This window comes from Plasmodium sp. gorilla clade G2 (genome assembly GCF_900097015.1).
Source record: "Plasmodium sp. gorilla clade G2 genome assembly, chromosome: 6".
Classification (NCBI taxonomy): domain Eukaryota; phylum Apicomplexa; class Aconoidasida; order Haemosporida; family Plasmodiidae; genus Plasmodium; species Plasmodium adleri (nom. inval.).
Genome location: NC_041698.1, coordinates 250,001 through 265,000, shown reverse-complemented (window position 1 = coordinate 265,000; position 15,000 = coordinate 250,001). Strand labels below are relative to the sequence as shown.

Genomic DNA, 15,000 nt, shown 5'->3' with positions numbered 1-15,000 from the left:
AATACTCTTTCTTAAAACGATAATATGAATACAACAATAAAAATCTTTATTTAAATAAATACATATAAATAGTATAAATTTTGTCATTAAAATATTATAATAATAATAAGAACCTTTCCAGTTTTAATATTACTATAATTTTTTTTTTTTATATATATATAATCATATCACAAAAAAATACAAACAAAAGGGTTTAAAAACAAAATTTTCAAAGGAATATATAAAAATAACAAATAAATATTTATTTAAATCTTCTATATAATTATAACTATATTCGTTAGCACACAATTCAAACTTTGATTCCTCTGAAAATATCTAAAAATAAATATATAATAAAAAAAAAAAAAAAAAATTAAACAAATAAATAAATATATATATATATATAATATATAATATTTTTAAGGAATAATTTTTTATATTAACAAAAAAAAATATATATATATATATATAATATATATATCAATTGCTTTACAATTTCATATTATATTATTTTTAATTTATATTTGGCACTAATAAAATTGATGCGCATACGTGTTTAAACCTTAATTTTATTAATATGTAATAATACATATAATTGAAGTTTATATATATAATATATATATACATATATTTTATATATATATATATAATATATATATATGTATAAAATATTAAATATGGTATCTTTTTTATGCCAATTTGTTTTCATAAAAAAAAAATAAAAAATAATAATAATAATAAATAATATATATATATACGAAATATTATATATACATATATATATATGTTTTATTTATTATGTTTTTTTTCTTTAGATAAACATTTATTTAAAAAAAAATAAACACTTATATATATACATATATATATTTAATTTTATTATTTTTTTTTTTTTTTGAATAAAAGTTCCTTTTCTTTCTTTTTCTTTTGTTTAATTAAATAAAATGGCAGATGGTGAATATAGTTTTTCTTTAACAACTTTTAGTCCAACAGGGAAATTAGTTCAAATTGAATATGCTCTTAATAGAGTATCTAGCAGCTCGCCAGCTTTAGGTAAATTTTTTTTTTTTTTTTTTTTTTTTTTTGAAATTACCTGACTTGTTCATATAATTTTTATTTAATTCAAAACATTTGGCTATTTTATGTTTCTTGTGTACAATTTGTGAATATATTGATAAATATATAATTGGATATAAAATATTAATATGTACATATATATTATATATATATATAATATATTTTGATTTATTGTATATCATATACCATATATAACTATACATATATTTATATATATATATATATATATTTTCCCCTCCTTGTAGGTATTAGAGCCAAAAATGGTGTGATAATTGCTACTGAAAAGAAAAGCCCAAATGAATTAATAGAAGAAAATAGCATATTCAAAATACAACAAATAAGTGAACATATAGGTATTGTATATGCAGGAATGCCTGGAGATTTCCGTGTATTATTAAAAAGGGCAAGAAAAGAAGCCATAAGATATTCTTTACAATATGGAAGTGAAATATTAGTTAAAGAATTAGTAAAAATAATTGCATCCATAGTTCAAGAATTTACACAAACAGGTGGTGTAAGACCATTTGGTTTATCTTTATTAATATGTGGGGTTGATGTATATGGATACCATTTGTATCAAGTCGATCCCTCTGGATGTTATTTTAATTGGATGGCAACTTGTGTAGGAAAAGATTATCAAAACAATATGTCCTTTTTAGAAAAAAGATATAATAAAGACATCGAAATAGAAGATGCAATTCATACAGCTATTTTAACTTTAAAAGAAAGTTATGAAGGAGTATTGAATGAAAAAAATATTGAAATTGGTGTAGCCTATGATAATAAACCATTCAAGATTTTATCACAAAATGAAATTAAAGATTACTTAATAGAAATAGAATAAATAGGGTTTTATATTTTATGAGGAAAATATGTAAAAAATGAAATACAATCAAATGGTAATAAAAATGAAAATATAAATATATAACATATATATATATATATATATATATATATATATTGTTTAAGTTTTTTTATTCATTTAATGGTTCTAAAAATATATTTATAAATATTTGAAACGAATAAACATATATGTGCATATAAATAGACATATAATATCTTGTAAAATCTACACAAAATAGAATCATAATATTTAAATGCATATTGTTAATACATATTATATGTATATATATATGTATATACAATATAAATGTTATATTTTTTTTTTTTTTTTTTTAACTTTGTGTAAATTCTTTTTTTTTTTTTATTACTTTTATATATTATAATCTTGAAATAAAAAAACACAAAAAAAAAAAAAAAACAATATATATTCCTTACATTTTTATAATTTTTTTTTCTGATTCATGACTTTTTTTTTTAAATTAGCAAATATTGAAAAATATATCAAAAAGATATATAATATATATATATGAAATAATTAGATTTATAAAAGTATATGATACGTTTATCTTTTTAATCGTAAATAAAAGGAAAAAAGAAAATTTTTGGTATACAAAAAAAAAAAAAATTCATATTATTAACATGTCCTCAAAAAATAATAAACTTTCACCTTTTTTGTGTTAAATAATTTAACAGGTTTTTTTTAAATATTTGATGGTTATATGAATGTAATGGATATATAAATGAACACAATGTATATTTCTTTTTACAACTAGTATGTTACTTCATAAATTTAGAATATAAATATATTATATATATATATATATATATATTTATTTACTCTTTGAAATACGCAATTTCCTACATGTATATGAAATAATACACTTTTTTTTTTAAGTAAATATATAAAAAGATATTTGATGAAATGATATATTTGTTTAATATTGGTAAGAATATGTTGAAAAAAAAAAAAAAAAATTGAAGTATAAAATATTATGTTTAATCCAATTCATTTGAATAACAAATAAAAAAAAAAAATACATGTTTTTTTTTAAGAATATAATAGGAATATATTGGCATTTATAATTTTTACACATCATAACAAAATAGTATAATTTTTTTTTTTTAACAATCTGTTATAATATACATATATATATTTTATATATATATATATTATATATATATTTTATATTTTTTTTATTTTTTAAAATGAATTCTTTGAAGATCTTATTTTTAAAAAACCATCAAACAATAATTCGCACAAACATGTTTTCTGTATTGAATAAAAATGGAAATCACATGTTCAAAAGAACTGCAAGTACGGAGAATAAAAATAATGAAGAACAAAAAAAAAATGTAGAAGAAAATGTGTATAAAGATAATTGTCCTAAAGGAATTAGAATACCTATAATGAGATATTTTTACGGTCTGATATTCTTAATGGCATTTGTTCCAATAACTCAGTCTCTTTATGAAACGAATAAATATTATAAAGAGGTAAGATAATATGTTATATCATAAAAAAAAAGAAAGTATACCTTTTTCATAAATTAAAAGATATACACACAAATATATATATATATATATATATTAAATGTTTTATATAAATAAAAGAATATTAAAATTATAATTCAATATAATGAAACATTTAATTGTATGTTTTTATTTTGATTTACCTTACCTGTTCATAATTTTTTTTTTTTTTTTTTTTTTTTTTTTTTTTTGGTAGAATGAACATTTGTATGAAAAAGGGAAAAATTGAGAATGTCAATTTATTGAATTGATTTTATTTTTTAGTTAATTTAATGAATAAATGAATGAATAGATAGATATATATATATTTATAAGAACAGCGGGGAATTTTTATTCCCCACAATAATATAATATATATATAATTTTTTTTTTTTTTTTTTTTTTTTATTTTCATTTGTAAAATTATGTTTATATATATATATTTATTTATTTATTTCACATAACAAAAAAATGTTAAAAATATAAGACTTATAAAAAGATGAGGGTTTCATAAAAAAATGAATATATAAATATTGTTTTAAAAAAAAATAAAAAGGATGTGTAACATTTTAAATATGACAAATATATATAATATATATAATATATATATATATATATTTTTTTTTTTTTTTTTTTTTGCATTCCATGTGGTGTCATAAGATTCCCTTGAAATTCAAGCCGACTTGAAAAAATTTGGTTTTGTCTGTTATGTGATATAAAATAGGGTAATTGAAAAATAATTCTAGAGAAATATTTTTTTGTATATATGCCATAATTCCTATACCTGTCGATATTCTTGTATCTTTGATTAGATCATTAATTGATGAATAGAAATGATTACTGAGTCTACCTAACTGTATATAAAAAAATAACATAGGGTTCATATTTTGAATATTAAATATATATTTAAAGATAAGTTGAATATTAGTAAAAAAGTTAGCACCAAGATAATTATATGTTATTTTATAATTATTTTGATTTTTATAAAACTTATAACACTGTTCAGGATGCCCAATACTATTATATTCAAATCCTCTTAATACTAATGAACTTCCTATACTACCAGTATAATTAAAATTATTTAATGTATATGGTTTGTTTTGATTATAATCATATTTGATTCCATTACTTATATTAATATATGTAAAGAAATTATTCATAATTTTTTTAACACAGAAAAAATTAAAATGGTTTTTAAAAAAATTAGCTTCACAAAATGGTAAAGACATTTCATTTTCAATTTCATAATAATAACCAGAAATAGGATAAGGTGTATAATAAATAAATTTTTGATCGTGTTCATTTGTATTTAAATAATTTAATTTATCTATTTTATAATTATATTTTATAGTATTCTTTATATATTTATCACATAATTTAAGAATATTATCTGATGGTATGAAATTTCGATCTATTCTATGTAATATTCTATTAAAATTTAATTCCCATATAAAAGAATGATTATTCTGTAATAAATATGTTTTGAATGAATTTGTTTTTATAATATATGAACTACATTTTATATTATTTATACTACTTAAATTTGTTTCAAATATTAATTTGAAATTCTTTAATTTATATATATATGGACTTATAAATCGAAAAGATAAATTATTGGTATAAAAACTACTAACATTAGCTTTTAATTCTAAACTATTTATAGTTTTAAAAATATAAGGTATATTAATTTCAAAATCTGCTGTAATTTCTCCTCTATTATTTATATTAGTACCTATCATATAATTATTCTTTCTTTCTTTAAATATATAATCAACTAATACATTATCATTATTATCATTTCTTAAATTTACTATAGGATCCTCATCAAATATATTTAAATTATTTATTTTCTCATTACAATTCTTAATTCTTAATAATAAATCTTCTACATTATTACTTTTCTTTATATCATCAAAAATATATAATAAGTTCTTTTTCTTTATTTTATCTAGGCCTTCTAAATTTATATTTACATTTCCGATTTTCTTTTCTAAATCCCCTTCAGAGTTCATTCTCTAAATTATACAAAAAAAAAAAAATATATATATATAAATAAATAAATAAATAAATATGTGATGATAAAAAATAAAAACATAAAAACATAAAAACATAAAAACATAAAAACATAAAAACATAAAAACATAAAAACATAAAAACATAAAAATATGTAAATATTTAAATATATTTGTATAATTATATATATATAATATATATATAATATTTATTTTCATTTTCATTTTTTTCAGAAATTTATGTGGATAACAACAATTCATAGAGAGCCATTCAGACTACTCAAGTTGGTAGTCAAACATTTTTTAATTCTACAAGCAGATATTTATGTTATTACACAAATGATATATATATATATAAATATATTATATATATATTTTATTGCGTCAGTGTTTATATTAATGCAACATATAATTTTTACGCAGTTATTATTTCTACATATGTAAATTTATATATAATAATATTTATTATTATAATTTTATATATTATTGAAAATTAAAATAAAACTATTTTTTTTTTTTTTTTTTTTTTTTTAATTTTAACAAAAATATTAAAAAGGGAACATTATAAAAAGGTGATGACAAATCATGAAATATATAAATATATAAATATATAATATATATATATATATTTATATAAGTATATTTTATGTGCCCTAGATTCAAAATAAAAAATATATAATAAATATATAATAAATAAACAAAAAAATAAAATAAATGATACATTTAATTTTTGTGCCCCTATAAAGGGAAAAAAAAAAATATATTAATATATATATATATTATGATGTTATATATTTTTTTATAATCACTTGTTCATTTTTATGATTTTTTTTTTTTTTTTTTTTTGACGTTATTAATATATCCACTGAATACATATAAATATTAAAAGTTGTTGAAAGATTAAAATGTTGTAATTTATTTTTTTTTCTTAAAACATTTAATATGATATTATAAACATTTAATTCACTAGTTGAGATGTTAGGTCTTTTATTATCATCATTTTTATGACATACGTTTTTATGATTAATTTTATTATTATTATTGTGAGGATAGTCATCATTATAATAAATAAATTTTATATTATTCAAAGAATTATAAATAGAACGATATTTTTCAAATGATAATATAGGACTATATTTCAAAAAAAAGTATATATATTGTAATAAACATAAAGGATATTTATTAAGAATATTATTGTGTGTACTTTTAATAGATAACTGTAATGGATTCAAATAATATAACATTAATATAGACATATATAATTGTCTTAGACTTGCTGAATCCATAATATCTTGAATAATATTTTTTGTTTCTTGTTCATTATTATTTAAATCTGTTGAATTATATAATAAATGATAAATTGGATATTTTAATTTTAATTTTTTAAAAACATATTTAAAATTATATATTAATAAATAATATATTATATTATAATATTTTTCATTATAAAAATATACATGTGTTAATAAATAAGATAAGCTATTTAAAAGTATGCAAGAAGTGTGTATATTTAATTCTCTTGTTTTTATAATATTATCTTGTTCTTCAAAATATATATCATCCATTTTTATAATATTATTATCATCATCAGAAATAGAAGAAGGGTATTTTTTGTTTTTTTTATAGTGTTCATTTTTATTCACACTATAAGTATTATTATTATTACATGTATTTACATTCTTATCTCTATTAATATTATTTGATAGAATGTTATAATTTTTTGATGAACAAAGGCTATTATATATATATAACAAATTAAAATATATTACATATATATTGTTATAGCTATTATTTGAATTCTTTCCATGATTAATATTATTTTTTATCATATGTACATCATTTTTTATTAAACATCTGATAATATATATTGAATTAATTATATCATTTGATAGTAGTTGTTTATATAAATGATTCATTTTAAAAAAAATATTATTATTTATATTTATTTTAATATTTGTAATTTTTTGTTTTTTTTCATATTGGAATTTATAACAGCTAGCTATAATATTTTTTATATATGTATCTTGTATTATATTAAATTTACTTATATATAGAAGATAAATAGATAAACATTTAGAATTCATTTTAAATATTTTCTTTCTTATATTTATAACACATTTATTATAAATATATTCATCATGTATATTTAATTTACATAATGTTGATAATATATAAGCTAAATGATTAATATTTAAATTATCTAAAATATTTTTATTTCTTATATTATCATAGTTATAACAATATTCATCTACATGTAGATCTTTAAATTTTTTTTGAGCAAATACTTCATCTAAATTATTATTGACATGTGTAACTATATTATTATTTTCATAAGAGTTTGTATTTTTATTACTACATGGTTCTTCCTTTGAATAATTTGAAGAATGAGATATTTGTTTTTCAGTTATTTGTTCATATGCATTTTTTTTTTTATTATTATAAGTGTCAATTGGATTATATGTGTCTATACCATTAACATTAACATTAATATTATTCACATTAATATTAATATTATTCACATTAATATTAATATTGTCATCCATATGTTTATCATCTATCTCTTTTGTTTTATTTTTATTAATAATTTTATCTTCTTCTCCTTTTAACCTTTGAATGATACACTTGATAATTTCATGAAATTTTACTTTGTATGTATCAGAAGTTTCATTTTTTTCAAGTATATAAAACGTACTAATGCTTGTAAATAAATTAATAAATTCTACATATTTTAAATCATTACTTAAAATATATTGTTTTGAATATTCTATTATTAGATTATATATTTGTTTGTTTCTATATGCAGCTCTTGAATAAGCACTTGTGATATTAAGAAGGTCAAGCTTGTTGATATTATTTTTTTTTTTTTTAAGAATAAGAAATGAAAATATTTCATATAATTTGGTATCAGCCATATTTAATTTACTTAAATTATTTAATATATTAGTTATATGTTTTGTTAAGAAATTTAATATGAAAAATTTATTTTCATCAAAAATTTGGTTATTCTCTCGTTTATCGGTTTGATTTTTATATTTTTCTCTCTTCTTATTATTTGTAATATTTATATTACGTGGTATGTATTTTAAATAGGGTAAATGTTTATATGACACATCCCTCTCTTCTAAATTGTAATAATAATAATAATAATAATTATTATTATTATTATTATTGTTATTATTATTATTATTGTTATTATTTATTGTTTTGTTATTTTCTTTTTTGTTTATTAATGATGGTGTAGAAATCGAAACCGATTTATTATAAGTATCATTTTTTTTAACGTGTGTATTATTCTTATTATATTCATTATATTCATGTTTTATTCTTTGAATGATTGTATTAAATATAAAATTAATTTTTTGTTTATCTAAATAATGATAAGTTTTTGTATATATTGTTATAATATTGGATGTACATTGATTTGATAAATTCATTATGATATCTTTTTTAGCTAGCTTATTTAAGGATATAGTAAATAATTTAATATTTAATATTTTAATATTAACATAACTATTTAATATAATAATTAATGCTTTTATATTAATATAATTAATATTTGTAAATATATAATTTGATAATATGTTAAATAATATTTTATCTTTATAATTAATAGAAGCATATGAATGTATAACACTACTAAGAAATATATCAGAACATTTTTTTTCTTTTTTTAATTTTAATATTATAATAACTTTTAAAATATCTAACAGCTGTTTATTTTTTTCTGATGATTTACTACATGCTTGTAAAATAAGAGAGATACTTTGTTCACTGATATGGTTTACTTTTTTTAGGCTATCAAATAATTTTTTTTTTAAAAAATTAACCCTAACATTGTTATTATATATATTATATATATTGTTATTATTATTATTATCATATATATTATTATTATTATTATTATTATCATTTATATTATCATTTATATTATCATTATTTATATTTATTTTCTCTTTTGTCGTCTTACTATCCATGTTTGTATTTTTCACTACAATATTGTTATCACCCAATAATTTATTTTCTTTATTTTTATTATCTATATCATTATGTGTAATCATAAGTTCAATTAATATACTTATATCTTTCTCTGTCAACATATTATGTAAATTGTTTATGTTCTGATATATCTTATCATGTAAAATATGATGTACATTTATTGATTCATACATATTGTCATTACACCCCTTGATATTACTACAATTTTTTTTATCATCATAATTATTTATGTCAATAGTTTGATTTTTTCTTCCTTCTGTGTTACCAGACAAAGAAGTAAGGGCTTTTATAGTATTTATTAAATATTTATTCAAGTTTATATGACTGATTAATTTGTGAGAAGCATATTTTAATATATCATCATTTTTTATATTTACTTTCGATAATGAATTAAGAATTAAACATAATTCTTCTATATTAAAAAGATGTAATAATTTATCTTTTTTTTTTTTTTTTTCTTCTTCATCAAATAATTTATATTCAATAATATCATCTTTCTTTTTACATGTCACATTTTTAAAAGAAATATTATTATTTCTTTCATCTCTTTTATGTTTATCAACATTAGATAGTTTGTTATCTACCTTCATAATCTTATAATCATCATCATTATCATATTTATAATATGCATTATCATCACACTTGTTATTATTAATGTCATTTTTTTTTTTGGTCAATAAAAATTTCTTCACAAGGTTTTCATCTCTTGTTGTTATTAGTAAACAAAAATGATTCCAAAATAAATGATCCTCAAAAGAAATTTTGGAAAATTTATTTATACATAGAGATATTTCATATGTATTAAAATGATAAATATTTTTTAGGAACTTTCTGCTTAAATGAGTAACATCGTCTTTACTTTTACAGTTTTTAATGCTTCTTAAAAAATAATTGAACATTATCTCATCATCTCATTAGTTTTAAATATAATAAAAAAAAAAAATATATATATATATATATAAATTTTTTTTTATTTTAACTGTTCATAGTGATCTATCTACAAATATTTATATAAAAAATAATAAATATATATTTTTCCATTTTTATAATATATATATATTATATATATAATTTTTATTTAATATTTTATATCCTTTGCACATATTGAAATACGACCTATCAATTATATATATATATATATATATTATATATTATTCAACATTTTTTATATGACATATAATTGTTTATTTTTTTTTTTATATCTTGTTAAGTACATATTTTTATTTTCTTTTAAATGGAAAATATTCCTTTTTTATTTTTATTTTTTTTAAAAAATGAAAAAAATATATAAATTCTCATTTGAATTATGTCGAAGGATTCATTTTAAGAGTGCCAAGGAGTGGAAGCAATTCATGAATCCAAAAATGTAAAAAAAAAAAAAAAAAAAAAAAATATATATATATATGTATATATATATATATATATTTATATTTATATATTTACATTTCCATTTTATTATATATCCACACATACTTATCTAAGATTACCTTTTGATTCATTTTTTTTTTTTCTATATGCCCTCATTTTAGTGATGGAACAAGAATTAAAAAAATCAGGAATGTCAGTGAAAATGATATGATACATAAACATCAGATTTTAAAGTACCCATATTTCAAAATGAAAAAAATTGGAAAATATAATAAAATAATAAAAACTAGCGATTTATTATTTAATCGAAATATAGAAATTATTTATGATTATCGTTATTGTGATATATTTCAAAAATTAAAAGATCTTATATCCTTCAATTTGAAAGGTATTTATAAAACAAAGAAAAAATATATATATATTTTGTTCTTATCACCACAAGGTGTATATGTATATATGTATATATTTATATATATATATATATATATATATTTATTTATTTATTTATTTATTTATGCCTCCTTTGGTTTTATTTTATAATTTGTAGGGGTCGTCATAAAAGAAAAATGTACAGACGACCTTACCTTTGAAATATATGACTGTTTACAAAATAAAATATTAATCAAAAAAAAAAACGAAGGTTATAATAATAAAAAAAATATAAATATAAATATAAATATAAATAATATATAATATATAATAATATTATTACAAAAAAGAAACATGTCTACACATATAGGTGTTTATATATATATATATATATTTATATATATCATATATATGTATGTACATATATTTTTTCATCACTCTACAGAGTTTCAAGCGGATGATCTCTTCAAAGAGATGTTTGAAAAAATAAAACAAAATGGATGAACAAGCAAAAATTAAAACATATAATAAGAAAAAGGTTCACACATATATATATGTGTGTATATTTTTATTTATTTATATATTCACGTTTGTAATATTTTTATTTTTTATTATTTTTTTTTTTTATTTTTTTATTTTTTTGTTTTTGGCTTTCAACTTTGCAACAATTTTTTTTATTTTGTTATCCCTTTTTTGTGCTTTTTTCTTTTTCAATAATTCAGCTTTTTTTTTCATTTCTTCAATTTTTTTTAATGTCCTTCTTCTAAAATCTAACCATTTCTCTTCATTTTTTGATAATTTTCTTTTCTTTATTCTTTTATGATAAGGTACAAATATATTATTATTGCTACCATTGGATTTACCATATTTTGTATTACCTTTTACTTCTTTTCTTCTATCATCTTCCTTTTTATCATTTTTATTTTTAGACTTTAAATAAAATAAATAACTGTCTTCATTATTTGTAATCGAATAAAAAAGCTTTTTGTATACAATAGACTTAGGTATATTTCCAGCAAAATGATAAAAGGTCATATCATCACGATTCATAATATTTTTGTCATTCTTATGATCCTTATCATTTTTATCATTCTTATCATTTTTATCATTCTTATCATTTTTATCATTCATATCATCTTGTTCTGACAAATTTGTACATATTTTTCTTAACTCTAAAGTATTTTCAATTTCTTTCATAAAAATAAAACATGCTTTATGATAATTATTTTCTTTGTTTATAAAATGTTTAATATTCTTTAAAGTATTTAACATATTATCATATTCCACATTTTCAATTTGACATTTCATTTTTATTAATTTCTTTTCTTCTTCATCAGAGCATACAATTACTTTTTTTTTTGTCTTTTCATTTTTTAAAATATATAATAATATTTCCATTTTTTCCTCTAATGTCTTATAATAAAGATTTTCGAAATTGTATTTATACTTTTTATTATCTATATTATTGAACCACAATTTTAATTTTTCTATTTCCTTGTTTTCTTTAATTTTTTCTTTTCGTTTTTCTTTTTTTCTTCTACGAGCGTCGTCTTCTGAAATGTTATCACTTGAAAGATCATCATCTATAAGGTCGTCTTCTAAATTAATGTCATCATTTGTGTCATCTAACATATAATTTTTATCATGTAATATATACGTATCATCATTTAATTCATCCGTCTCATCGTTTAATTCATCCGTATCATCATTTAATTCCTCAGTCTCATCATTTAATACATCCGTCTCATCATTTAATTCCTCTGTCTCATCGTTTAATTCATCCGTATCATCATTTAATTCCTCCGTCTCATCGTTTAATTCATCCGTCTCATCATTTAATTCCTCCGTCTCATCATTTAATTCCTCCGTCTCATCATCTAATACATCCATCTCATCACCAGATATACCATTTTGCACTTCCATATTGTTATCTTCTACATCCTTAATATTTTCTGGAAAATTTTTTTTCAATATTTCTTCCATTTGTTCATCTGTGAATTTTTGATTTTGTTCATAACAATAACTGGGAATGTCACTTTTATTCCCATCCTCTGTTAATTGCTGATTATATTTTTCATTTAATGATGCCTGGTCTTCTAATATATAATTATTAAATTCAAAAGTTATATAATTTTGTTTTTCTGTAATATCAAAATATTTAAATACATCTCCTTCATCTTTTTCATTAGTCTTATTATAATTTTCACTTTGAGTATTTATGTTTTCATTTTTGAACTCCACGTTGTTCTCAAATTTGTTGTTATTCATTTTATTTAATTTTACATTAATTGTATCACTTTCCAATTTTTCATTTTGTTCTTGTTCTTTTATTTCATTTAATTTTAATTCATCAACTTGATAATCTCTAAATTGTTCTTCTATACTCCTTTTGTAAGATATATATTTTTTAATATCTGACAAGGAAACATTACTAAAATTTACATCCTTTACATTACAAGGTAAAGTGTTCTTAGATTCTTCATTCTTTTCAATGTTTTTGTTTTTTTCATTTATTTTATTTTCATCACTTATTTGGTTTTGTTCGTCTTTTTTATTTTCATTTGAACATGGAACAGTGCTATGTTCCTGCACACACGTTTTGTCATTTTTGACCAAATGAATATTTATATTAATATTGTATGACTCAAGTAATTTATTCATTTTTTTTATTAGCGTATTGATCATATTATTATTATTATTATTGTTATTGTTATTTATTTCTAAATGTGGATAATTTTTCAATATGTCATATAATCTTTCCTCTGTTATTTCAAATATATCAATTAGAGAAATATTATTCATGTTTGTATTTGTAGCTATTTTTTTTTTTTTTTTTTTATTATTCCCACTTTGACTAGCCAACATTTTATTAGTACCATTGTTCATATTATTTATTATTTTTTTCTTATTTTTAAAAACATCTTTATTTAAAATTTGTATTATAATATTTTTCAAATCATTTTCATTACAATGGATTTCATTACTTTTTATAATTTTTTCTTGGGAATACTGTTTTAATAAATCATTATATTGTTCTTCTATTTTTCTTAAACTTTCATATTTAATATTTGCAGTAACATGTGTATTATCATCTGTTCCATCTTTATTAATGGTATGAACAGAACTGGAAAATACCTGACTTGTTAAGGCGTTTTTTTTTTTTTTTTTTTCATTTTCTCTTTTGATAAAATTGTCTTGTAGATTTTTTAGATAAGATAGATCTAGTAAATTATCATATAAGCAATTAAGGAAAATTTTTTTAATATCTTCAGTTGTATATTCTTTTAATTTTTTTAAGGAGCAAAGAAAATTCATATCTTTATATTTTGTTAATCTGATAATATAAATCATAAAATCAGTATCAAAATGTAAATTATTAATATTATAATTTTTAATATTTTGCATAATTTTTAAATTTTTTAAATAGTTCAAAATTTCTTCACGTTTCTTTCTTTTTGCAATAGTACAAAAAAGTCCACTTATTGAATCAACGAGTCGAATAAAATAAAAGCAGAATGATTTATATTTTTCATCTTTATTAATTAATTTACTAAATTTCATTTTCGATTGATTTTCATTATATTTTTTAAAAATATTATCATCATCATCATTTAAATTGTGTTCATTGGAATTATATTGTTCTTTTGTCTTTTCAATTATACTATTTATTTTTTTCTGATCATAAATATCGTTTGCATTTGAACAATCTTTCTTATCGTCTTGTAACAATATTTTATTATCTGGGTAAATATTTGAATGATCTTTATTGTCGTGTGTATGTATATGATCGTCTTCTATATTATCACTCACATAAGAATTATAGTTTTCATCATCATCATCATCATAATCA

General features: G+C 18.1%; 6 protein-coding genes across 6 annotated transcripts in view; 3 read left to right on the top strand and 3 right to left on the bottom strand.

Moving 5' to 3' along the window:
* Positions 1 to 920: 920 nt before the first annotated feature.
* PADL01_0606700 (proteasome subunit alpha type-2, putative) lies at positions 921 to 1,897 on the top strand (the record flags this gene model as incomplete). Its single annotated transcript, XM_028680792.1, has 2 exons — positions 921 to 1,029; positions 1,299 to 1,897. 2 exons carry the CDS (start codon positions 921 to 923, stop codon positions 1,895 to 1,897), a joined length of 708 nt encoding a protein of 235 aa, XP_028537234.1.
* Positions 1,898 to 3,102: 1,205 nt separating this feature from the next.
* Positions 3,103 to 3,655, top strand: PADL01_0606600 (conserved Plasmodium protein, unknown function; the record flags this gene model as incomplete). The annotated part of the gene is made up of 2 exons (XM_028680791.1): positions 3,103 to 3,390; positions 3,623 to 3,655. 2 exons carry the CDS (start codon positions 3,103 to 3,105, stop codon positions 3,653 to 3,655), a joined length of 321 nt encoding a protein of 106 aa, XP_028537233.1.
* Positions 3,656 to 4,058: 403 nt separating this feature from the next.
* Positions 4,059 to 5,417, bottom strand: PADL01_0606500 (sorting assembly machinery 50 kDa subunit, putative; the record flags this gene model as incomplete). Its single annotated transcript, XM_028680790.1, has 1 exon — positions 4,059 to 5,417. One exon carries the CDS (start codon positions 5,415 to 5,417, stop codon positions 4,059 to 4,061), a length of 1,359 nt encoding a protein of 452 aa, XP_028537232.1.
* A 779-nt stretch (positions 5,418 to 6,196) lies between these two features.
* On the bottom strand, positions 6,197 to 10,312 carry PADL01_0606400 (conserved Plasmodium protein, unknown function; the record flags this gene model as incomplete). The annotated part of the gene is made up of 1 exon (XM_028680789.1): positions 6,197 to 10,312. The coding sequence occupies one exon, from the start codon at positions 10,310 to 10,312 to the stop codon at positions 6,197 to 6,199; it is 4,116 nt and encodes a 1,371-aa protein (XP_028537231.1).
* Positions 10,313 to 10,687: 375 nt separating this feature from the next.
* On the top strand, positions 10,688 to 11,654 carry PADL01_0606300 (conserved Plasmodium protein, unknown function; the record flags this gene model as incomplete). The annotated part of the gene is made up of 4 exons (XM_028680788.1): positions 10,688 to 10,779; positions 10,943 to 11,169; positions 11,329 to 11,421; positions 11,596 to 11,654. The coding sequence occupies 4 exons, from the start codon at positions 10,688 to 10,690 to the stop codon at positions 11,652 to 11,654; spliced, it is 471 nt and encodes a 156-aa protein (XP_028537230.1).
* A 120-nt stretch (positions 11,655 to 11,774) lies between these two features.
* Positions 11,775 to 15,000, bottom strand: part of PADL01_0606200 (conserved Plasmodium protein, unknown function) — a gene marked incomplete at both ends in the record, with an annotated part of 4,008 nt that continues 782 nt past the window's right edge. The window contains one exon of the mRNA XM_028680787.1: positions 11,775 to 15,000. This exon is cut by the window's right edge and continues 782 nt beyond it. Coding sequence (XP_028537229.1) covers positions 11,775 to 15,000 — 3,226 coding nt within the window.